This window comes from Colius striatus, chromosome 2 (genome assembly GCF_028858725.1).
Source record: "Colius striatus isolate bColStr4 chromosome 2, bColStr4.1.hap1, whole genome shotgun sequence".
Lineage (NCBI taxonomy): Eukaryota > Metazoa > Chordata > Aves > Coliiformes > Coliidae > Colius > Colius striatus.
The window spans coordinates 79,273,546-79,301,031 of NC_084760.1; the positions used below are offsets into that span (position 1 = coordinate 79,273,546).

General features: G+C 37.5%; 1 protein-coding gene across 1 annotated transcript in view; it reads right to left on the bottom strand.

Moving 5' to 3' along the window:
• Window positions 1-6,547: 6,547 nt before the first annotated feature.
• BTBD9 (BTB domain containing 9) overlaps window positions 6,548-27,486 on the bottom strand; it is a 122,957-nt gene continuing 102,018 nt past the window's right edge. Inside the window, 3 exon segments of the mRNA XM_061991267.1 lie at window positions 6,548-15,047; window positions 15,049-15,108; window positions 19,798-19,876. Of these exon segments, the coding sequence (XP_061847251.1) occupies window positions 14,913-15,047; window positions 15,049-15,108; window positions 19,798-19,876 (274 nt within the window). The 3' untranslated portion in view covers window positions 6,548-14,912.

Sequence of the window (27,486 nt, forward strand, 5' to 3'; positions counted from 1 at the left end):
GTGGGGATGAAGGGTGGGTTGAGTGTTTATGGGTGAGAATTAAGTAATGTGGGTGATACTACTGCTGGAGTTTGCTACAGGCCACCTGATCAGGAAGTGAATGAGGCCTTCTACAATCAGCTGAGAGCTGCCTCACAGTCCCAGTCCCTGGTCCTTCAACCACTCTGATAATTGCTGGCAAAGCCACTCAGCCAAGCACACATAGTCCAGGAGGTTCCTACAGATTGTTGATGACAACTTCCTGTCACAAATGGTCAAGGAGCCAACAAGGAGAGATGTGCTACTGGAACTGGTGCTGACAAATAAAGGATGTCTGGCTCGGGATGTGAAGGTTGGAGGCAACCTTGGCTGCAGTGACCATGAGACAATGGAGTTCAAGATCCTGTGTGGAAGAAGCAGGGCACCAGGTCAGGTTTTAGCCCTGGACTTCAGGTGAGCTGACTTTGGCCTCTTCAAAGACCTGCTTGGAAGAATCTCATGGGATAGGATTCTAGACTGTAGAAGTGCCCAACATGGCTGGTCAATCTTCAAGCACCACTTCCTCCAAGCCCAGGATCAGTGTGTCCCCACAAGTAGAAAATCAGGAAAAAGAAGCAAGAGCCTAAGTGGATGAAAAAAGAACTACTAGAACTACTCAAGGAGAAGAAATCTATGTAAAGCGGAAAAAGGGCCCAGTTGTTTGGGAAGAGTATAGGAACAGGAAATCCTGTTTGACCAACCTGATAGCCTTCTATGAGAGCATAACTGGCTGGCTAGATGAGGGGAGAGCAGCAGATGTCATCTACCTTGACTTCAGTAAGGCTTTTGACACTGTCTCCCACAACATCCTCATCAGAAAGTTCAGGCAGTGTGGCTTGGATGAGTGGACAGTGAGGTGGATCAAGAGCTGGCTGAATGACAGAGCCTAGAGAGTGGTGATCAGTGGCACAGAATCGAGTTGGAGGCCTGTGGCCAGTGGAGTTCCACAGGGATTGGTTCTGGGTCCAGTCTTGTTCAACGTCTTCATCGACAACCTGGATGAGGGGACAGAGTGTACCCTCAGCAAGTTCCCTGATAACAGCAAACTGGGAGGCCTGGCTGATTCCCCAGAAGGCTGTGCTGCCATTCAGTGGGTTCTCAACGGGCTTGAGAGTTGGGCAGAGAGAAGCCTCGTGAGGTTCAATAAGGACAAGTGCAGAGTCCTGCATCTGGGAAGGAACAACCCCATGCACCAGTACAGGCTGGGAGTCAAACTGCTGAAGAGCAGCTCTGCAGAGAGAGACCTGGGAGTCCTGATTGATAATAAACTAACCATGAGCCAGCAATGTGCCCTCGTGGCCAAGAAGGCCAATGGCATCCTGGGATGCATCAAGCAGAGTGTGGCCAGCAGGTCAAGGGACCTTCTCTCTCTCTACTCTGCCCTGGTGAGACCTCATCTGGATTCCTGTGTCCAGTTTTGTGCTTCCCAGCTCAAAAGGGACAGAGAACTGCTGGAGAGAGTCCAGTGCAGGGCCACCAAGATGATCAGGGGACTGGAGCATCTTCCTTATAAGGAAAGGCTGCAGGAACTGGGGCTGTTTAGTCTGGAGAAGACTGTGAGGGTTCTCATTAATACTTAAAAGTATTTAAATATGTATGTCAAGAGGGTGGGTCAACACCTTTTTCTGATAGTGTTCAGTGATAGGAGTAGGGGTAATGGACATAAGCTGGAACATGAAAAGTTTCACTTAAGGAAAAACTTCTTTCCTGTGAGGGTGAGAGAGCCCTGGCACAGGCTGCCCAGGGAGGGTGTGGAGTTTTTTTTGTCTGGAGGTTTTCAAAACCTGCCTTGACACGTTCCTGTGTGACCTGATCTAGGTGAACCTGCTTTAGCAGGAGGCTGGACTAGATGACCTTTAAAGCTCCCTTGCAACCCCTAACGTTCTGTGATTCTATGATTAATAAAACCCTATTTATCTGTTTAAACTGAGTATCACTATTAATAAGATAGGTCTATAAAAGAGTCACCTCCATTATGTGATGCTGAAATCTGAGCAGCAATAAAACTACACTATATCAGCACCTTAGCAAAAATATATTTTCACCCAGCAGCTGATAACAGAACGTGATAATGCCCTGTCTAAATTAAAACAAGGATATTTATGTAGTAGTCTAGCACAGAGCACACAGCATGAAGAAAACACCTGTCAGCAATACATCTATTTCTATCACATTCTTATTTCTTAAAATAAACATTGTACGTGTTCATTTCATCAAACTGTTAGACAGCAAGACCTTTTGAGATCCTTATAGTGGCGTTAGTTTAATGCATTGCAATGATGGATTGATAGTAAATTGCCTTGTTAAGCAGAATGGACTTGCAGAACTGCACTGGGGAGCCTCAGGTGTGCCTTAGGCAAATTTCTAATACTCTTACAATGCTTCTTATTGATACATCCAAGTACATTTGTCTGTGTGTGACCTCTTTATACATGCTGTGCCTAATGAAACAATGAAATGAGGCTGCAAAATGGCTATTTATCAGAAAGAAATACCTCTGAATAGAGGCCTTCCTGTGAATGCAGTCTTCACAGCATGGGCAATTAGGAGTAATTGTTGCTAGTATCACTTTTATATGGTTTTCAAGTAGCAAACCTGGAATCTGCATCTAATCTCACTACCCAAGAATACAACCATCTACATTTTCAAAGCTCACAAATTCTCTCAATCAAATTAGGGATTTCTCATTAGCAATGTGTGTGTGCATGAATACAGCTGACCTCCTTGTAGCTGTTTGCCTACATCAGGTATGCATAAATATGTGCAAGTATTCATGACCTATGGGCAAAGAAGTCTTTCTATTAAACAAGCACAGCTGTTAACAACCTGTGTTGTTGCCCTGCCTGTGAGCTCCAGGCAGTAGGTCACACAAATTGAAAATAACCAAGGCATGAGGCAGATGGGGACAGACACATTGGAGAGCAACTGCTCTCCATTAGGATGACCAAAACCCTTCCATATCTGTGCTTCCCTGGCTGGGGGGCAGGTCGATTACCTGGAAACAGCACATACGAACTCTGAACAGCACCTCTTGTCTTCTAAAAACCAGACCACAAGTGGTAGTTAAGGGCTATGAATGAAACCGGGGACAGAAAAGCAAGTCTCAGGTAAAAGCACATGGATGACCTGACAGATCTGAAAATGTAAAAGCTGTTCCACAGTGCATACACGCATGTCTCGTCTCTGTTTCCTACTTGCTAAACACACAATAGGAAAATTTAGGATGGATTTTGTAGAATAAAGAATTACATCACAAATATATTTGTGTGCCTTGAAGTCAATGAGCACGAGTATATCAGCGATCTTAATTGATATAATACATTTAGGTTTCCAAAAAGCTTTTGAAAAGGTTCTTCAGAGAATCTCACCCAATGAGCTACCACCAGACAGGATACCAGAGCAGGGAGGCTCTATTGCTCACCAAGGCTGCAAGACACTGAGCTGTCATAGAATGTAGAATGTCCTGTCATAAAGAAATAACCATTCAAACAACAGAAAACCAAATAGATCTTTTATATTCCAGTAATATCTCTCTCTTGTCAATTTGACTTTTATCCCAGATGGTAGTATTTCAGTGCTAAGCACTATCACTATCTCCCTTATATACACTGTGAATCTTCATATTCCAAAAATCACAGGGAGGTGTTTGATCAAGCAGAGCTCCAGAAGTGAGTATTTCCACAAAGACATCGATAACAAATGGCTCATGTCCTCTCTAAGCCAGAAGGGAACCTGCGCAGTAGTCAGGTTGTTGCTGAAGGGAATGAAGACTTGTGAATATTTCAGTTTCTCCCTTAGTCATGTAGTCTTTAAGAAAAAAGCTTAACAATTTAAATGTCAATCTTCAAATGTAACATCTTAAAAAGCAGACAACAGAGTTGTTCATAAATGAGACTAAATTTGTCACTGCATAGTCTGGACACATGCAAACTCTCAGTGACTCAGCTGCATTAAGGGATATTTTTGTGATGCATCCATTCTTATTAAATGGGATATACTTTTTTTTCTACACACTTTGATGCTTCTGATGATTTTCAAGACAAATCCCACACACTTTTCTAGCTATAGAGAGTCAGCATATTAGTGGGAGAGGAAAAGAGTATGGCAAAGCACAGAAATATAGAGACTTACATGATTATCTTTGCTTTGAGCTACTGTGCAACCATTGCCTACTCTCCAGATGTCATTTGCTGAGCACAGCCTATAAGGATATTTAAGCAGCAGTTAAATGGAGGACAAATCACAAAATGAATAAGTAACAGAAACGTCCTGTTTATGTGCATTTTGCTCTGTATAAAAAGGAGATAAAGTGACTGTGATTTGACTTGTATCTAGTCTTTCCAACTTAAACAATGTGTCACGGTGTTTTAAGTTTCAATTGCCACTGTTCATCAACATGTGAGTCCATCACTTCTGATCAGGAACAACTTGGAAATAAATCCTCAGGCTGTAGCATTTGAACTGATTCTGCACTCTGCCACTGTTTGGAAAGGCAGCTGAATTTTGACTTCAGTTTGCACTCTCTTCATGACCCCTATCTGATGATGATTTTAAAAGCCTAAGCACAAATTTTATCCTTACCAGAGCAAGGAGAAAGAATAATTCTTCTTAGCTTTGTTCTCATGCAGCTTTTCTTTCCGTACTTTGTAACTACTTTGTCTCCTATTACAATATATCCAACACTACCTATGAACTGCATTATTGTGAACACAATCAAAATTTTGCCTGTGGCCTGCAATGGAAATTGCCCAAAGCCCTCAAGAGGTCGCTGATCTGTCATGATGGAGCAAAAAACATTTACCTTCTTTTTAACTTGGACACATGGCCTAGGAATGCAGGTGGTTTCTGCATGTGCTACTTCTCATTGACTGGATTATACAACTTTCTGGCTTACATTCAGCCTGTACTCCGTTAGGCAAATACCATGTCAAAAGTAAGGCTTCCTAGCATCAGTATTCCTCTGTTAGAAATGTCACGATTTAGTAACTGAAGTGAGTGGCAACCAATGCTCCAGAACTCATACATTCACTGTTTTAAAATGGACAGCAGAATCTGACACTTAAAAAATCCCTTTTTTACTCTAAAAAGCTAATAATAACCATTAAACTTATTAACTAGCATATGGCAAATTGACACAAAAAATAAATCAGGCCTAATTATATTACAGTATTGTATGGCTGGCTGTGGTACCTCAGCTTGACTCCACAACTTGTTTTCATACTTCCATCTTTTGAGGTTGAACTCTCCACTAATAGCATGACACACCTACAACTGCTTCAAAGATTCACAATAGAGGAATGTATTGTTACTGGAACAGTCACTGCTTTAGAGTGTGAAGTTCTGAAATCCAGGGAAGGCTTACAAAAATTATTTTCAATATGTGAGGCTGATTAGCCAGGCAGATAAAGGTCTAATATTAATGAATCAAAGACTCAGTGCTCCAACATTTCATGGCAGTTCAAAGGAAATAGAGTGCTAAATATCTGAAAAATCACGTTTTTTTTGGTTCGTTTGAAAACAATTTCCCCAGACTCAAAACACATGCCCATTTTTAAGCCAGTAAAGTGCCCTCATGGCCAAGAAGGCCAATGGCATTCTGGGATGCATCAGGAAGCGTATGGCCAGCAGGTTGAGAGAGGTTCTTCTCCCCCTCTACTCTGCCCTGGTGAGGCCTCATCTGGATTCCTGTGTCCAGTTCTGTGCTTCCCAGCTCAAGAGGGACAGGGAAGTGCTGGAATGAGTCCAGCACAGGGCCACCAAGATGATCAGGGGACTGGAGCATCTTCCTTATGATGAAAGGCTGTGGAACCTGGAGCTGTTCAGCCTGGAGGAGACTGAGGGGGGATCTCAATACTTGCCAGCATTTACAAGGTGCATGACAAGAGGATGGGTCAACATTTTTTTTCTGTAGTGTCCAGTTATAAGACTAGGGGTAATGGACAAAAGTTGGAACACAAAAAAGCTGCACTTAAGGAAGAACTTTCCTGTGAGGGTGAGGGTGCCCTAGCACAGGCTGCTCAGGGAGAGTGTGGAGTCTCATTCTCTAGAGGTTTTCAAAACCCGTCTGGACGTGTTCCTTGGTGACCTAGGCGGACCTGCTTGAGCAGGGGGATGGACTAGATGATCTCTAGAGGTCCCTTCCAACCCCCTCCATTCTGTGATTCTGTGACTTTTTGTGACATGAAGTGAAACACACTTTATACTCTTCTTACCAAGAGTACAGTGGCACATTCTGGTAGCAGCATACAGCAGGTGTTCTCAACATTTGCAGCACCTTCATATATGCCCGGTGACCTGAAAACCATGGTGAAAATCACCAATGTTTTCTATGTTGATATTAAAACTGCATCGTTACAAGTTAATACATCAATGATGATGATACTCGTTTTCTTGTCGTACTGGCAAATCAATCCAGTTCTGCTAAAATGCTTCTGTTTTCACCAGCAATATGAGAGCAGCACTACCACCATTATAACAAAACTACAGAGAAGCAGTTAAACACAGAAGACCACTTTATTTCTCAAATTACACCCCTCTCATTCATGAAAAGGTGCATTTCTAATCGTCACTATTTAAAATATTCTCTATATTTTCCCATGAAGTTAATAAAGAAAAATCCTCAAAGACATAAAGCGCAATAGTTTCACTTTCTGATTTGTTTTGAGCATTGTCTGGTCCTGCATCCACTCTGGTGAGTTTTGCTATTCTTGAAAACTTAAAAAAATCAAATCCAGAGCCAGCCTTCCCTGCTCTCCAGAACTCGCTGCTTATTGGCTGTTAACACAGTTACTACACTGCTAGAGCACACACAGAATAGCTTATAGCAGTCTAATGATTCTATAACTTCAATTATGAACACACACATTGTTACTAAGGATATAATAGTGATGTTTCTTTTCCTAGATGTTCATAGGAAATTCCATGTTACAAAATGATCATTTGATGATGTGCACGTTCGCTTGAGAAATCAGTACTAACAAGGTTTGCTGGGTTGTTCAATGGATAACATACAAAATCAGACAATTCCCAAAGCATCACTGCAGCACAATCTGCAACCACTTTACCTGAAACCTCATTAGCCCAAATGGTTGGCAATGCGCATCCGTTGTGGTATAAAATGCTACCAAGACCATCAGAATGTGCCATGTGGGGTTCATTCTCACATGATGAGCAGGGTACAATGCAATAGCACAGCTCCTGCTAACGGCCAGGAATGGGGTGTCTGACAACACAATTTTGATGACAGCTGTCATAATAAAAAGAGAGGTGAAAGGAGTCCAGTGCAGGCAATATTGTGTTCCTTCAAAGAGTTCAGACCAGAAAACTGTTCACATATCAGAAGTTGCCCTCCTGAAAAGTTTTTCTTGAAGAGGCATCAGTATGAGCCTGAGTAAGTGTGGCTGTGGATTCATCCCAGTTACGGGTCTCACTTGACACAGTATTCCTGAAAATGCGACCGGGCTCTGGCAGGCTCATTTTGTTACATAGACATGCACTTATGGAACATTCAAAGGCTGTGATAAAGTCTGAAAACTTGAGCTGAAACTCATACCTTTTCACAGTAAGGTCTGAGGTCATTTAGAACCACTCTGTGTTTAGGAAATGTTAGAATGAAGGGATTTAATGCATAAAACTTTCAAGATACAATGACAATTGCTACAGAAACAAGAAGTGTAACCATACAGATTTCAACTAGTCTGTCAAGAAAGGGGAGCACTGACAGAAGTGAGTGAAAAGGTCCATTAAAAGTTGACCTCTATTTAGTCTGGCTCCTAATATTTAGTTTATGATCTTTGAAGGAACAACATGTATGCTCAGTTCAGAAACAGAACCGATCAGAATAATGTAACTGAACAAAGCAGAAAGGAAAGAAAATTTTGCAAGACACTGGACAAGGTGAATGGACATGGGCTCTGAATTGTGAAGTAATCCTACGCTTCTCAAAACAAGTCCATGTGCTTAGTGTGTTTGAATCTCCAGACAGCTGAAATACCTTCAGACAGGAACCATAAAAAGTTACGGATTCTTTCAAGGTTCACTTTTGATGATGCAGTTTATTTAGAAAACAATGCTTATGTACAAACACAACGAGCAATGTACAAGTAACAAACAGCACATATCTGCTGCATCATGGTGAGAGGGATATACTTAAATTTATCTTTAAGCTTAACTTAGATAAACCTGTACAAAGCCCACCTACTACTTTAGGCCAATAGAAAACCTCTTTTTATTTTTTCTCTTGTAACAAACAGTGTGAACAGATTATGGAAGTACAAGCTCCAAAAAGGCTAGGATTTCCCATTGCCATAGACAGTCAAAAAGAAGTTTTTCTCACCAGCACTAGACGGCTTGCCACTGAACTCTGACGAGAATGAACAGGGACAAGGATGTTTTATTCAGCATAGGACAGAGTTAAAAAAAAAATCAAAACATATCACAATTTGGAGAAAAGTTCCAGGAAACATTACAGCAGAGCCATAAGATGGTGAGTAGAGAGGAAAAGAAAATAAGTAACAAGGAGATTGGGGGAACCACGTAGGAAGAACTAAGATCTGTGAGGACTGGAGACAACACTACCTTAGAGCACAAGAACCGTATCTTTGTGTTGCTCTTTCCATAAAAGCTTCTAAAGCCTTGCTCCCTATGTTATCTTCTTTTTCATTTCTTTTAGTGTTCACATTCAGGTGAGTGATAGACTCCTTAACAAAGCTCCCTAAATAAAAAAAAGGCCATGTAGAAACACATCTTTGCAAACAGCCACTACCGCTTAGGTAACACATTTTCTTACCTATATATGCCCAGATGCACACATATATGTCCATACGTCTTTCCTCCAAAATAGCTACTTGCAACTCCAGGTCTTGCTGTAAGTCATGTTTCTAATCTAACCATCTAAGTCTCATGAACTTGTATTATTGCATAAAAATATTCAAAGTATTTACCTCTCAAAATGAATGTGATATAATTCCTGAAACAGATCCAAGCCATGCAACAACAATGTCTTTGTTATTAATAATGTCATACGCTAACTTACAGAATGACTCCAATGGGATCCTGGCCTGTAGAAAGCAGAAGAAAGTTGCTGTTGTTCTGCAACAATTAACATGCTGTGATTGTTTCAAAAGCTGTTTCTCAGCACAAAAAAACTCCATGAGAAATTACTGTGAAGAATTTCACTATTTTTTAACACCTGAAAACAACAAAAAAACCCAATAGACAGCTACAGAACATTCTAATACCCAATTCTTGGGACTGACCATGCTTCAAAAGCACAAACTATTTTTTTTCTGTAAGGATAAAAATATTCTTAACATCTATTGTTAAACACATTTATTAGATTCTAGGTAGTAATGATAAATCACCTAGTGACTATAGCTCAGGAGAGCAGAGACACAGATAGGTGATGCTGACCAAAAATGACTCAAAGGAAATCAGTGATTCTTAGTAGGTGTTTAAGTTCCCTGCCTCCTCTACAGGAAGAAGCTGAGATAAAATACTATTCACTTGCATTACACGTGTCAAGATGATAAATATAAAATAGATGAGTAAAAGTTCTAACAAAGAAAAGTCCTTCCATTGCACCAACAGTGCAGCAATCCTCTGGGACAGCCCAGGGCTTGAAGTGGCAGGAAGCACTGCAGAGGCATGTTTACACCTGTCACCAGATTTTTAGCCAAAGTAGTCTGAAAAAAAGTAATTCTCTGATGTCTGGTTGGGTGAAAATGTCTAGTGCCAAGGGTGTGCAGAGATGGTTCTTCTGTCCACCATTTATATAATCTGTGCTACATAAACACATGCAGTGTTACAAAACTGGTATGTAGTTGTACTGGCAGCCCGTCTACTGCTAATTGACAGATACCTGCAGCTTTCTCGTATTACACTACAGTTTTTAATTTGGGCTTGCTTTATGTAAAAAAGGGGTGACTTCAAAAGAACTTTTCTCATAAGCATTTTCAGAATTAAACACAAGACCCAGACTCTATCATGCAATATGAGTGGGACTTAGCATTTTCTCAGCCAAAGCTTTGAAATGAAAGCTTGTGAAGGGCCGAAGAAAAGTCAGCGGTGGTTTTTTTCAGCAGTTAACAAAAGCCATATGAAGGCTCATTCAGAGCCTGTAAATACAGCAAGCCATAGCATGCAAGGTAGTTAAGAGGAATATAGCTGTGTCTTTTAGACTGCACCCCTGTCTTTGAGACGAGCATTTCACTTGCTTGAGATCTTCTCACTGATCCCTGTTTTATACATTTGCACTTTTTAGGCAACCTGAAATTAGAGTCAGCATCCTGCTGTACCACAGTGGCAGCATTTCACACCTGCCTGCACAGTTTTTTAGTTCTGGAGCTTTAGAATCTGTTATAAAGTCAAACTACATTATTAGCTAAGAGCTCAATTCAACATATGTATATAGATAAAAATATTTAGATACTCCTAAAACTTGACTGAGGACTTTTATTTCTGTATCCTGAACAAAAGCTTTATGGAGCTGTTAACTAGTACCAGTGCCAACCACCAGTTCAGAGAAAATTAAGGATTCTAACCTAAATACACCATTAATTGAGAAATGAGGACAAGAACCAGGCCTCAAGCATCCTCTGGGATCTACAAATTATTATTTCTGAAGCATAGTTTATTCTTTAGCAACTGGTATCATGACATACAAGCCTAAACATTTACTCTCAAATACATTAACTCCTACTGGCTCTGATTATTTGGTGATTACTTCAGCCATAGCAAAAAAATTACCACTTGTCCATTTGACCAGATAGTAACACCTGTCATAGAAGCCAATTAATATTTTCAGAGAGAAATGCAATGTATACATGTCTGTCTCTTGTGAAATCACACTGAAACACCAATTCCTTGAGTGTCTCTATGAGTGGGCATCACTGTATAACCAGAACTACTGACATACAACAATCAGACAAGAACGGCATTAAGCTTGTTTCTAAACTGACTCTAGATGTACTCTAGATGTACGAAACATCACTGACTAATGAGTAGATATTTGCATGCATTTGGATGGAAAATTCAATTTACTTAAAAGTGCAATAATTACAGACATCTTTTGCTTTCTTTGATGAAAATCAACTCTCATCAAGTCAGATACTAAACCAAAAATTCTGTAATGTTACCATTAGTAAAGATGAAGATGCATTAATTTGATTTTTTCAGCAATGCTGAGTAGCACTGAGCTCTTTCCTGAGTTGTCACAATAAATGAGAAAAAAATGATTTTCATGGGGAAAAAAGGAAAGAAATGAAGGTCTAAAGGAAAGAAACTGCAATGAAGAACAGTTCCTTCTGTGACAAAACTGGTGATTCTACCTTTGCATTGTTTTTTACATCAGACTTGGATTAAATTCTCCCATTTAAATTCAATTTAATGTTTCATTTGAACTTGTTTTAGAGATGACTGGCAATAGCTTGAAAACAGAGTCGCACAACTTTTGCACACTTCAGAAATTAATTTTCCTAAATAAATCCATTTTACGGAGTTGATATTTGGTCATAAATTTCTGTGAATAAACAACTTTCAAATGCACTTGAAAAAAATGAGATTAAGAGACTTCAGATAGAGGTTTTTTGAGTTCCACATGAGTAAGTATGAATTCAACCTATGGGAGAAAAACTAAAAAAAAAAAGGTCTGAGGCACTTAAAGAAACTAGAGTACCAAACAGAAATTATGTCTCAATAGTGACAATACAGTCTGTTCCACTATGTAGAAATGTAACAACAGGTCTATTTTATAGTTTCTGACAAGAAAACAATGAATGTTTGGTCAGTTCTGCTCTACCTCTGATGCAAAGAAAATACAAGTGATAACACAGTTCTGAATAATTATAGTATTTCCAACCCTTAAGTGATTCATCACTTCTAAACTGATATTAAGTAGAACTTATTAAGCAGAACAGCAGAACTTATTTCCACTAAAAGGAAAAGGAAAAAAAAAATCAGAAGAATATATATCTGAACATATGTCTGAAAGCAGGAGTTAATAAATATAGACAATAATTAGAAAAAGAAAATTCACACCAAACTACTAATCAGTTCTGTGCGGCATCTTCCTTTGTCACTAGTAATACTTGTCAACACAATGTCTGAGACAGAGACCTACAGTAGGCAATACAGATATTAAAGGTGTTTGTTGGCAGGCAGTGTTAGAAGATCGAGCAGTGTTCAGGTCCCTTAACTATTTTTATATCATTTCTTTGAATAAAAAGGTAGGGATTCCCACTAGAAAATGTGAATTTGTGGCAGGGCTGGTCATAAAAGTTTATCTCAGCGACAGGTTCTAAGAGATTCTAGCAGAAAAAAACAAGGACTATGAGAAAGGCCATGTGTAACCGAGAATTGGTATAATACTAAAAATTTCTGTTCACCTGTATGAAGGGACAATGCAAAGCTGTTTTTTGGTTTGATTGATTTTTGGGGGTAGTGAACTGGAGGGTTTATAGGGCCTGATAGCTTTTGCTTTGGGAATCTCTCAGAACTGTTAATTCATATTCTTGGCAGAGAGTGAGTGTCATGGGAAATAAACAGACAGTTCTGTTTAATAGTGAGTCATTGGACAAGATGAAAAAGACGTGCAGTGTGTTACAGTCTGCAAGACTTACCTGTATCATAAAAATTAATTGTGCACATCAAAGATTAACAAATTGAAAATCCTGTTCTTTCTCTGAGAGTCAAGTCTCAGAACTGCTGGCATAAACTTCTAAAGGTTTTTTAAAACATTCTCCACAATGGTGATTATTAAGGACTAACAGCTAGGAAGTTTTGGCCTTTGCTTACCCACAGCTTGAGAAAAATAAACTTGTTTGATCAAACTGCAAAGAAGTATCACCATCGTTACAGAAGGACTTATGTACCAAAGACAAGACCTGCTGCATGCATCTCAGTAGTTCCAGCACAGATTTCAAGCAGAGCAGAACAGTTTTTTGGTTTTCCTTTTCAAAGCAAAAAAGAAAGAAAATCCAACTCTTTTGGACCTACACTTGAACAGTTTGAGGGTTGTGTCCCCAGTAGCTGGTCTCAATTCTTTCATGCTCCAAAGACTGTTAAACCATAAGGCAATCAGCATCCCAGACTAGGTGCTGGCTGGCATAAGCTGTATCCTGCCTCAGAACTCTGGATTGCCTGAGATGGCTGTGGCACATATAATAGGCTATAAATAACACAATGGGCATGCATCCTCACAGACAGACATTCACAAGACAGAAGACAGCAGTGGGGAGAAGGCTGCGTGCAAATGTCAAAACCCAACTACAATTTGGCAATAAAAAATACTATAATATTATTGATAAAGCTGAATTAATTTTATTTTAAACAAGAAAATTGAAACTTCTCTCCTTCGAAGTTTCCACTGATTCATTGCTACTACTTGTTATATTTCTTCCTGGTTTTAGCACAATCTGTACCCAACAGGGAAGTTCTTTCAAATTCAGCGGTGTGATAAATTAACATGCTATTTGCTATGTTGATATAACTCATTTACCACTACGGTTATGCAAAAGAAAACTGTATTTATCTTACATTAGCTTGGTTTTCTTCTGACAACGCTATTTGTCACCACAGGAAATTCCAACTTCATAAAACCAGATAGTTGCATTTCCAATATAATAGCCTTTGTGAGGAGTAACAAACCTCCTAATCAATTTTGCCAACTACATCAGTGTTTGTCTTAACACAAAATCACTTTATCACATACTGAAAGACCAACAAGGAGCTTTTCCTAAAAAGTCTCATAGCTCTGGAGGGTGAGAGACTGCATCATCACCAGTATGGAAACAGAAGCAGCAAAGTAGCAGGCAATGTAATTCAGAGAGACATAGATGGATAATGAGTTCTCTGGTTGTGAAGTAAGAGCCAGATCTTTTACAAATATTGTGCAAAAGCATCACATTCTATGAAGATTATGAGAAGAGCTGAGCTCCAGACTGTAAAACATTCTTTTCTTTGAAAAAAAAAAAACCTGCAAATTTTTCTTTCTGTTTTCTAAACAACTGCTTGTGAGCAACCAGATGCAGTTCCACTTCTCCAAACTTAATAATTTTATATGATCCTTTGCAAGTTTTCTTAGAAATACAAGTAAAATTTAAGTAATCATCTTCAGGAGTGAAAAACACATATTTCATCAAGATAGACACTTAACTTTGTAATTTTGTTTTTGAGAGAAGGAAATGATAACTTTGTATATTGACAAGTCAAATAAGGTCAAGATTAATATACCATCCATTAATTAGTTTGTTGATATCATGAAGGCTTTTCTTGTCATCCTACTGATGAATGATGAATTTGCATCTCAGCAGGTAAACACGTTTGATACTTCCTTAATCTACTGCACAGCATTTGCTTCAGCCAAAAATAAAGAGAAAAAGTGGAATACAGAGTCAAAACAATTTAGAAAACAGATTACTAGTTACAAAGGAACATGAATGAAGAATAACTTTTAAAAATAACATATATTCTACACTGATGTGTTATATAAACATTTTCTTTGCAAATGGAAGCCTTCAGGGAACAAATACTTATTTCACATTCCTTCCATTCTGCTTGAGTCATTTTAGATTTCCACTGTAGCTCTGTCTTTTATTTCCTTCTGCTCTTCTTGCCTTGGTTAGATTAGAGAGGTAAGGTGTTAATGGGGTACTTGATGAAGACTGAAGACCTATTTTTTTCCTCTCTGGAGACCAGCCTGATTTGAACAAATGGAGAAAAGTGAAGTAGTCTCTTCACGTCCTTGGGAAAAGCCTGTTCCATTTCAACATTTCCATCTCTCAGAGATGGTCTCCTTTGTTCACAGAGAAAAGGAAAGAAAAGGTGCCAGCACAAGAAGGTTCTGAATAATTCTATATAACATCAGCAGAGCTGAAAAAGCTCCCTTACAATCTCCTTTATTGTTGGTGAACATGTGAATATGAGGTGGATCCAGGAGAGGAATGCAGGGAACTAGCGCTTGCAGCTCGAACAGGGCAAGAAACAAGCTGTTGTTCACCAGTCCCCGCCTCTGTTGTTGCCACATCCTTATTAACTCTCATCCTTGTGGGTAATGTTTGGTGCTGGGCACTCAAAATGCACACAGTGAAACACCTGGAGAGAACAAAAAAAGAAGATAAAGTGGACAATTAAATACTGGCAAAAGCAGGATCAAAGTAAGATGAAGTCTATATGGAAGTATGCAGGCCAGATCAATGCCAAAGCACTTAGTCAAACTAGAATGTTTTACCATGAGGTCAGAACATCTATCCATGGGCCATCAATATTATTAAGTGACACAAATGGAGCAAGAGAAGGCCTTCAAATTATAACCACCTTTATATATGGCACTAAAAATCAGAAAGACGGTTCAAAAGTGCATAGAGGTATTTGTAAAGGATTATTTTTTTCTTTGCCAAATAGCATAAATACCTACTACATGCTATCGGATGACAACAACAATTACATTAATTGTCTTAAAAGCATCTTATGATCTAATTACTTCCTCAAAAGACTGAATGTTCATACGCGCTAGACATGAAATTCAAATCATTACCAATATGATTCTATTTCAAGATTGCCCTCTGCTGCAACAGCAATGGTAGTTCTACAGACATTTCCTGGAGTACATAGAAAGGCATTCAGAGTGTCCAAGGAGGCTGCTGCTTCATCAGATGAAATATTCCATTTCAAACAGTGAACATTTTCTGACGCGTCAAACAATACCTGGGACCACTGTACAGGTGACTGACTATCTTAGAGTAAAAGCATTATTTTCAATTTATTTTGTACTTTACCTACCCTTACTTCTACTTGTTCTTGAAGTGCCTGGGAGGAGAAGGGGGAGAAGCTGTTTAAATCTGTTACAAAACTTCTTTCTACATTATTTTTCATTTCTACAAAATGCTGAGCTTTGCCACATACTAAACAAAAAGCCTTTTCTTAACACTGAAAATTTGCTGTTTTTTCATGTATTGTAGTTTTAAAGCTCAATGAATATTAAAAATTGAATTTTAAAACTATTGTTTTAACTTAATTTTGCATGCTTTTATGACATCTTCTATAACTCTTCTTCCAAGTAGATCATGCCTCTAAAGCATTTCTCACAAACAAAGGTAATCTCCTATAATCATAACTGTCCTTTCCCAAACCCTTTGAAGTTAATGTGGGCAAAATAAAACACCATAAACAAGACACGGGCATACTACTTATTCATGCAAGACTACAGAATCCTGTATTTTCTATCCTTTCTTCGAAACAACTGAAAATCCTGTTATTCTTTTTGACCATCCCTTGCTCGAATGCACATTGAGCAGATGTCTTCAATGACATGTATGCAACAGCCTCTGGGTCTTTTATGAGGAGGTAGCTAGTTAATTCAAATTCTGACAGCACACATGAAAGGAATAAAAAATATTCACAGTCACTGGGGGTTTTTTTATCTCTGTTTTATTTCCTTGTGCCTCTCAGTGCAAGAATTGTTGCAGTTTTTTATACAGACACATAGCGATGTATGTTTGTACTTCTCAATACACACACGCTCACATAAAGACATCTCTACGCCTTTATATAGACACACAAGAACAGATTACAAACCTACATCTGTACCCACACATACATATATGTACACAAAAAGAGTTTTTTTCTGCATTTCTTCTGCTGAATTTTTTCTAAAGGCAAAGCAATTCACACAGTGGCATGAATTCTCTCCATCGGTACAGTTCTCAAGAAGCCAATTTTTGCATTCAGCTAAAATTGTTGAGAAGCCCCTTTTATACTTGACCTGCTCTCGCGTTTTTAAAGGAACAGCTATTGTCATTTTTTTGCAGCTGTGTGTCTCAGCATCAGGATTTGCATAAAAGAGCAATATCTTATCAATGCACCTCTGTAAGATGTCCTTGAAGGACACCACAGTCTAATGAATGGGATGGATGTCTCCAAGTCACAAGATTCTGTATTTCTATTGTATTCTCTCAGCAATATTGATTCTCATTTAAAATTCCACTTTAAAAAGCAATGCATGTTTTAAAAAATATATTATGCATGCCACTGAAATTTAGCCTATACTAGTCTATAAAGTCTGAAATACCCAATTCTTAAATTGCAACATTAATTTTTACCAATTCTTTCACTCTTAATATTCATCTCAGACACTGGCACAGTGACAAGGCTGGGAATTTACAACATTATTTTCAGTTACTCTACCACTTCAACATATAGAGAATACAGGTTGTGAAAGAAGCAGGGGACAGAGAAGTAGAAATGAGCGCATTTGCCTCATCCAGTATCAGAATTATTATTTCAGAACAGTATTACTAAAACCAAACAATGTCGCATGTGTTTCCCTCAAAAGGCAGAGGTGACAATTCATCATCATCCTCTGATGAGAAGCATATTATACTTCTCATGGATATTTTAAAAAAGCATGAAGGCCAAGTAATTTGTAAGGGAAAGCTCTCACATTAGCAACTAGGTGTCCTTTCCAGGTCAGTAATACTGAAGAGGAACAAGAAGATAAAACTTACACAGTCAAAGTATTGGGTGAACTATCTGACAAGTGATGACAAAGACAAGAGAAAAAGAATATTTTTCTTGATGAAAGTAGATGTCTGGAAGCTCAAGAAAACAAAATGTTATGCTTGTATCATGTTCTAACATGCCAAAAAATATTCAAGTACTGGGTCAAAAAATCTATGAACATCTTGTCTTTCAAAGCTTGGGAAACACATTCACAAAATGGAGGAATTTTATGGAATTTTTTGCCATTCCAAAAAATCAACTGTTTCCTTTTGCAAGTATAGATTGTGTAAGGCTATATGTTGGTAAAACAAGTAGTAAGTATTTTTGTACCTATTCCAGTAAAGCTCTTTGATGAGAACATGCTCCCATTAGCATCTTTTGTTTAAAATCAGAGTGGTTTGACATAAAATGCAACCAACTGTGGGCAAATAATTCCAGGAGTTGCTTGTGTTCTTACTGAAGATACCTCCAACACTACAGACTCCAGAACAAACCAAGAATTTGGTTATACTTTTATTATTAAATTGGAAGTATGAAAATACCTTGCTGCCTTTAAAACTGAAAATTTATGACAAAATGTTACAAACCATTTGTTTAATATATATATAAAAAATGTAATTTAGTAATAATATCTGCATGATGATAATGTTCATCCTCTACAAGCTTTAGGTGAAACTATTAAAAAAAATTACTGTCAGCTACAGATTTTAAAGACAAAAGAACAGCAGCATGTGTTAGTAGTTCCACTGAACCACTACATGAATAACTATAACCTTAAATTGCACATACTGATCTTCACTATAGTTATGCAGTGCTCCATTTAAATAACTACACAAGATATTAAATTCCTTGGAAATTGTTTACTATTTGAAATCAGAATTATGTTTAAAAGCCCATTACTCTGCAGGGCTTAAAGAATTAAAAGTTGGAGGTAATGTTTCTTGTAGGCTGATTTTTTAAGTTTATGCAATGCATCTCTTTTTTAATAAAGGGATGAGAACTTACAGAGACTGGCATGAAAGCAAACAAGAATGTCTATATAGATCAGTAATGGAAAAGGCCTTCATCATTTACAACATGGTACAACAACCCTGGAGGCAGCTTCTGACTGTATTTCTTAGGACTCAATGATTAAGACTGAACCGTATACCGTAAGAAATAGAGCTCAAAAGAAGAAAAAGAAACTGTACGCCCAGTTCGGTTGATTGATCAGCTTCTTGCCAACTGTTTGCTGAGAACTAAAGTTGACATCTAGCGGTGCATGTGTTTGCAGTAATTGCTTTAAAATTGGACATAAACAATGCTATTTGACAATTCCTCCAATGTTTAAGAACCAGCAACCCCATATGCTAAATATTTTCAGAAATCCTGACTCCTACAGTTGACAAATTACTACGAATGTAATAGTGCTACCCAAAGTTCATTGTAAATGTGAAAGTACAACGTTCTGTGGTGAAATACATGTGTGGGATGTAGACATGAATGCATACACACAGAAACAGCAGCTTTGGAGCCCCTTGTAAGCCCGTCATGTAAGGTCCTAATCTCACAAAGACTTCAACACATTCTTAAATTCACATCTTGTAAATTGTTTCACTGAAGCCACCTGTAAAATCTGGACTCCATCTGAGACAATATACAACAATTACACAAGATAAAAGCACAAGTAAACAAAAAGAGGATGAGATTGCACTTGGTCGGTTGGGGCAAAATCTATTTTTTTTCTGTATAAAATGAATAGAAAAAGAAATCTTGGTTTGGCTTCTATTGGTTAACTGATTTACTGGGTATGAAAAGTCATTGTAAGAGAAATTTATGCAAAGATTTTCTTATGAAGAACGAGATTTCTCCTGTTTTTTTCATTAAAAAAAATAATATAAAGGTGATAAGACCCAAATAATCAGAGACTATACCCCTTTCTCCAGTGCACTAAAATGGTATTTTCATCATTCACCAAAATAAGGATTAAAACCAAACCCAATAGAAATACATGATGGCACTGTGCAAAGGTCAAAAGCAAAATCACTTCATTGTACTTTGTCTGTAAAACCCCCATAAATAGCTCCCTGACTGGCAACAGCCCTTCAAGTCAGTAGGGAAGACAACAGCACAGTTCACAAATACTCAAATAAGAAAAGCATTCACTCTTACTTTGCTAGATTGCCGAAGCAAAAATATGAATCAAGTACATTTTAGAAGGCATTATCAATTTCGCTGCAAGATATGGAAAGTTGTACTATTGTAAATTCATGAAAAATGTAGGTTTTCTTAAAAGATCCTTACCTCATTAGCTGTGTTGTGAGTTCCAACGATTCTGATAAAAGATGCAGGCTGTTTATCAAAAGTGATTGTTTGCCAGGATCTACAAACGAAAAATCCAGAAAGACATCCAAAATTAAACATTGTCACAATAGAGAATCTGTTCAAGTGACAGTATTTACTATTATTACTTATAGGGCAAATAGAGAAACACTTTTCATCACCCGAATTTCCCGCAATCCTTGTTCATTTTTATTTTTCAGTGCCTTGATTCTGCTTATGTTTTTTCATCCATACCTTATATTACTGTAATTTATATGCATGAGTAATAATCCTACTATTGTTCAAAGTTAAGAAAATGGTAAAAAAAAAATCTGAATCAAAGGCTAAAATCCTTGACTAATTTTGACTGTGTTAGATAAACAAAATATCAGACAAATAAAAGTAAATGCGTCCACTTGTTAACCATTCATGAGAAATCAACAGGGCTTGGTTAAAGAAAATTACAGCTTTTGGGAAAAAAGTGACCCAAACTCTCAAACAAATTTCTCCCATTTTAAGTGGAGCAGTGGAGGTAGAGAAGCCAAGCTTCCTTGTCCTTCCAGTAAATCAGAAGTGACATAAAATGTTCTTTGTAGTTCAGGTTGTGAGGATTTCCCCATTCTGACACAGAGGCAGTGAGGAGAACAGACCGGCCCCTCAAAACTGCTGTATAATTTTTTTTTTTGGCTAGACTGAGAACACTAGAAGTAGATTGTAACTGCTATAATCTTCCTTCTTCATTCATATTCTTCTCATCTGCGAGAGGTACACTACCCTCAAGTAGCCACCACAGCAGGAAAGGGATCCCAATTAGTATCATATCTTTGTGCGTACAGAACATGCCAGGAGAAAAACAGAAGAAATAAAAAACAAAAATAGGAACTAGAGCTTCTAGTTTCATGCCAGTCTTTCATTACACTAGATTAGTACTTACACACATTAGAATTCAAATTGTTTTTAATTCATATGACATTCAAATGAAAGCTAGATACAGAATTTAACTTTTTAGCAAAACCAGAGTCCATCACAGAAGGCCTGAGCAAAAAAAAGTAGTGACGTCTAACTTGATTAACTCACTACAGAGGAGGAACTGTTTTCCCGAATGTGTTCAGAATAGCTTCAGAAGTGTTTATATAAAAAATAAGGCACCAAAGGCGATGGCAAGAGAAATATGGCAAAAGGGGTATCAAATTCAACTCGCCACAAGTAGTCTATGCCAAAGCCTGGCAATTTTAACAGCTTGGTTGCTGACGATTTGTCGGGCATTTGAATTTTCCCTTAGTAGAGTTGCTGCTACCGGCAACATCACCAGGCCGCCTGCATGATCACTCAGCCCACTGCCGCTGAGGGGACGAGATCACCGCATACTCCGTATGGATGATGCTTTATTCCAACTAATTGTTTACACCATGTGCTTTTATCTGCTAACACAAGCACCTCCTTTCACTCCACCCCGTGCCCACCTCTTCTGTACTCTCCACCTCTCGCGTTACAACCCGAGATCTTGCGGACGCCTACAACATAGCAGGAAACCTGTTTGTCCCAAACACAGCATTTCTGGGTTTAATTTAGTCAACTATTACTTTTATCAGTGCAGTCAGTTTGTATTTGCTTGAAAGGATTATGAGCTCAATCAAGATCTATTTTCACGTAGTTTACTACTGAAAGCTTATTACTGCTTGAAGTAATAGATGTACAGTTTCTCATCATAATAGTAAGCTGCAGTCTGTCCAGCCTCAGAGGTACAGCAGTTAACTAATGGCATGGTGAATTTATATCCTATATTATATGTATTATTTATACAATATGTATTTTTATAGATTATATATATATATAATGTATATAATATATATTTTATGTCCTTAAAGTTCAAGCTGTTTCTTCAAGCTTTAAATGAAATATAAAATAAGTACGGACTGTCAAGTTCTTGAAGATTGCTGTAATTTAAACATCTTTCCCTCAACCAGAACAACGCTTCTCGAGGTTCCTTCTCATTTCACTCTAGCACGGTCAGTCAGTTAATCTTCTAGGCCAAACATAACTTATTCCTCAAGGTACAGAGCCCCAAAGAGTGGCTGGAACCATCAGACAATTGCAAAATTTACTTCCCATAACAAAGTACTGCCTTAGTTTGCATTATGCATATGCTTTTACATTTACACGCACGTACTTCACACAAGGAGAGTGATGACGTAAAAATCAAATTCCTCTATTTAGGGATTTAAAAAGAAGTGTTCTAAAGCTATTCTAAATAGGAGAGTTTAAAATGCTATAGAAGTCTACGTCTTCCTATCCTCTAAGGTAAAGTTTGTGCTATGTGACAAGAAAATAGGTTAATTAGGGACAACAGAATGAGTCTGTATTTATTTATAGTACTTCTGAGCACTGGTCACAAACCCATCATGAGAGTTCAGTGCAGATTTTTCAAAACTGGCAGTAAATGCCATTGTCTGTCAACATGAAGTGACAAGCACGAAGATGATGCATCTGTTCAGGAATGCAGCTGAAGAGTATGACAGATATTAACAGAGGTTGAGAAAAAGCCCTCTGAAGATCCTTTTGACAACACACTTCTAGATAATTTCCTTCAGGAAGCTTCCAAGTTCTTTTACTTCCCACTGCTACAATGCTACTTACTTTCTGCTACAATGTTGTCATTAGGATTGGATTCAGAGAATGGAATCATACAATTATAGAAGGAAAGGATTATAGTTACCCTTTTAATATTATTATAACATGATAGAAAATAATATAAAAAATTCTTGAGGATGTGAGACTTGAGGGGAGATAGGGTTTTCAATAAATCTGATCCAAAGAATACTGTTTTGGTATGCATCCATTTTATTCCTTTCCCACTGGAAAAAGAAGCCAAAATTATATACAATTTGCAGAAGAGTTATTAAAATTCAAGAATATTGCCACTAGAGAATTAGTACTTGATAAGATAATGAGAAAATTATGTCTCTTAGTTTATTTCCTGAGTAAAAGAAGAAAACAAAGACATAGAAAGCAACTCACATGGATTTGGAAAAAGTTACTTTTGAAATAAGCAAGGCAAACCTTCTTCACTATAAAGTTGCACTGGTTTTGACTTTACATTTGAGACCACTGATACATTCAAACCAATATCTCTCCAGTACAGAGAGGTATTACCTCCTTATAGGCAGCAAAGAGGTAATTTATGTAGTGTAATTATACCCATATGGGAAGAGAGATTACTTACAGAACATTTTCAAGGCATATCTGCCCTCTTTTTGCATTTTTTTTCCTGATATAACAAATTCAGTAAGACTTCTATTTATGTATCTAGCCATAACAATCGTTCAGTAGTTTTCCTCACTAAAATTAAAGTAATCACAGGTAATATTTAAATTTCTTTTAAATGTTCTGCTTTTACTCCTAGTTATCTCTTCTGGCATTATTGCGATAATTTCAGTTTCTCTACAGAATCTTATTTTGTAAATTATTTTGTAGTCATACCACGCATATGTGCTTATTTTATACTTTCCTCACAACAGCCAGCCTTTCTATCCTCAAAATTGCTTTTGATGGTCTTTATAAAAATTTCCTCTGAACTTAAAACACAGCTCTGGCGTTTATACATAAGTGTGCCAGGAGCAGTAGCATTCTGACATATCAGAAGTACCTCATTTTTGGTCTGAGACTAGATACTTCTGTGTAATAGATGAAGTCTTCATCTTTACTTGCCATACACCAAGCAAACAAATCTTTCAAACTGGTGATAATACTTTCACTGTTTTTACCTAAAGAAGCTATTAGAACTTACTACTCTCACAAACTGAAATTGCTGTCTTTGGACTTTCTGTATGTCCGTATTCCTTATTAGTGACCCTATAACAATTGATTTTTCAGGGTTTAGCCTTTTTAAATATTTGGGAAGTGTTGATCTTTTTTTTTTTCTTTTTCTGCTTTCACACCTGTCTTGCAGGTTGATTCATTTTAGATTTTCTGCCCAAATCTGCAGCAGTCTTGGTCATCACTTTCATAACAGAAATAATCACTATCTCAAGCTGACGTTTACATCTTGTAACAGAAGACTTGGGAGTGGCAGCCTACTCATATTTATACTCATATTTATATGCTGAAATGCAGCAGTATAAGTCATTGGCTGGCAAAGCTCCCCTGATATCACAGCTCCATTTTCCAAAAGAAATTAGCCTTCTTACCATCCTACAGTGTTGTATTTAACACTCTACATCTCACCTCAGCCACCTGAATTCTCTCTCGTTCTGCCCAACTCCCCTAAGGAGACGCAGTAATTGATGATTAGCATTCCAAAGCCATGCTTGCATCCTGTGAGCCTGTCATATTTAATTACATTTTAACTATATTCGTCTTCTATAATAGCCTGAACATAATTTAGATAATTATCTTTTGCTCTCTTATTCTCTGACTCTGCCCATCTCACTTAGAGCTCCTTGCAATGAAAATCACTTTCTCTGCTCAAACATATAAACAGACTCTTGGGCCAAGTGCTTTCATCTCTCTAGCAGCAACAGCTGTCACTGAAAACTCAATGGCTTTGTGCATCTCACAATCTCTTCACCATATTCTATTCGGAGGAAGAAATTCATTACAAAGTCCTCCACTTTCATGTTTTTTTCCATCTTCTTCTTTACTAGGCTATTGCAAGAAGAATGCAAGAAATACTGATGTCCAAGTAAATGATAACAATAGCTTGCTATTGCTTAAGCTACCTTTAGCTCCAAAATAGCAAGTCACCTCTTAAAGAAGAGGTGATTTTTTCCCAGCATTCAGAACACTTGCCTAGTTATCTCTATGAAAAGCTGCCATCTTTCAAAAGATTTATTACATATAATGGGATATAAATAGTGACCCTTCCCCATTATTTCCTTCCCTTCCAGAAAGAACAAATTAAGAAAGAAGTGAAAGCTTATCTTTTATTGAGGTTTTTCTCATGAGCCACTGGCACTACAGAATACACCTACACTGTGGGATCACCACAACAGCACTAATTACAGCTGAAACCATAATGAAACAGAAAGCTGTTACAATGTAACTAACATCCATTAAGCTGCAATAACCATATCGTATTCATATCAGGGCTTATTTTAGGCTAGGCATGTAATTTTTGTATGTGTACATTGTGTCTCTTCACTTTCCAAGGTGACTTACGACCTCAACTTTTTGTTCCTCACCCCAAGAAGAAAAGCAAAGGAACGTTGGAAGCAAATGTGGAAATAAACAACAAATCCTGAAAAATTTCTATTACCATTAAGTAACCTCCATTTACTTTCTAATCCTTGATCACGTGCTCAGTTTTATGGCAAGTGACAAAACAAACAAACAAAATACCCTACATACCACATAAAATGCCCAAATCCACAAAGGATGAATCGAAAGATATAACAATACTTCCATTTTCTGATTCATGGATGTAATCTATCCTGGTAAAAACATTACCGTGAATAAATCAATAACTTAATACTGCACACATCTCAATGCAGGATATTTGTAACACTGAAGACCATACCTGCTTTGCCAGCAGCAGCAAATGTATACTTTGCAGAACCATTCAGTTCAGCAACATCTGAGCATCTCGTTTTCCTTGGGTTATTAGATGATCTCATGTAACAACGAATTTCAAGGTAAACAAACATAACTACAAAACAACTCTTTTGAATATTAGGCATTCCTTTCTTAGGCGGATCAATGGGCTAGTTTCACAGGAGACCTATAATTTGGACAATCTTTTTTAGTAATATTTATTTATAAATGTGTTGAGAGTGTGCAGAACAACAAAAGTTAGAAGAGCAATAAACATACTAAGAGCAAGTTTTCTTACACTGTCAAAGAACTTGTCCATGGCAAATAACAGAAGGCTGAAGAAGTTGTACATTTAAGTGAGGCTGACCACAAAAAACAAGGGCGTTTGTCCTAAGACAGAAACAGCCAAGATTCTGACTCCAAATTATTTTGTAAGGTAAACTGGAAGGTTACTGACAATGCAAAATTTAATTCTGGCAAAGGCATTACCTATAAGGTTTAAAAAACACAGTGATCATTTCCTATCAGCTTCACATTTATCCTCCAAAGCAGGGTTATGTAATGATAAAACATGCAATGTCTTAACTCGTCATCTTACTAATCTTCTTTAATATTGAAAAATGATCATGGTAAAATCAAGCAAAATATAGCAATGTAGTCATGCCACAACTCTCAAGGAATACAAGCCTCTGCACTAAAAGGAATACTTGTAGACTAAGTACATTGCTGCAGGAAGAGCTGCTCAGATATCCATCTCAATGTCTCAAAATTGTACATTCTTCAATCTCAGTAAACATTTTGTTATAATTAATTACCTTATGTTCAGATTTTTTTTCAGCATCTTTTAACTTTTCATAAGGCAGAAAGGTTTCACCTTTCACTAAAAACCATGTTTCTATCATCTGATTTCCTTTTTAGCCTGGTAGAAATGTCATATTAAGTCAAGAAGAAAGAGTATAAAGAGGAGAAAACAGAGTTTTACGATCAATCTCGGGAATAAGAATATAGAGACCAAGTCTCTTAGTTTCAGTATCCAGAATTATCCCCTACCTACAATACACATGCTATACTTATGAACCTAACATTGGTTCTACAAAACCTAATTCATTAATGCTGTGAAGTAATTTTAGCTATATTGGTGGCACGTGTTGAAAACAGGCATTGTTCTATGTTCAAGTACATCACAGACGACAGTCAAACAAAGCTGACAATAAGGATGTTTTAAGATGAAACACGGGGAAGGTGTGCTCAGAACCAAGAAGTCTGAATGGTTTTATAGTCAGATAAATGACAGAAACAACTTGGGATGAAAACACCATGGCACATCACCATGGTGATTTACACGACTCAGAAGGCAGCTCAAAATCAGTGAGGAATTCTGGCAGCAGCTGGCCTCTCTCAGATTCAGTTGGGATATGTAGTTGCACAGATAAATACACAGATGAAGAACAGCTAGTGCGGCATATGCAAGAAGGAGCACAGCAGGCAGAATCCAAAATCCAGTCCAAATCCCATCTACTTTCCAACACAGAAAAAAAATCCCTTCCTGGTCAGACCAAAAGATGCTGTACAAATATTAACCCAGGAAGGAAGACAATCAAAAAGAGAATCAATAAAGATATAAAAAATGTCTGAATATGAGAAACATATTTAGCAGCTGATCAAACAATTAAGGCAGTTTTTCTTTCCTTCAGTACTTTCACTTTTCAAAGCAGAATGAAAACACATTTACTGAAAAGCCATCCTGTGTCTAGCACTTACAGTAGAAGCAGTGGTTATCTGTAAATTGTGAGAACTAGTTTACAGTTAAAATGTAATTTCTTGTTAGAAACTTGAAAGTTTGCTATTTTATGATAGAAGCTTTAGAAAGTCATCTGACAAGAATAAAAAAGGCAAAGCCATTGAGAAGTCTAGTTTGTACTGAAACTTTAATGTAATAATAAGAATAATTATAAAATATCTCTAGTAATAATAATAATCCATGAAAGGAAATTAATGTTTGCTTTGATTTTTAATTCCAAGACTATGCAACAGATATTTGACACATAGTACTATTTATTTTGAAAAAAACAATTTTGGGAAAAAAAGAGCCATTTTTTTCTATATGATGTGTTATGAAGTAATAACATATACACCTATTTA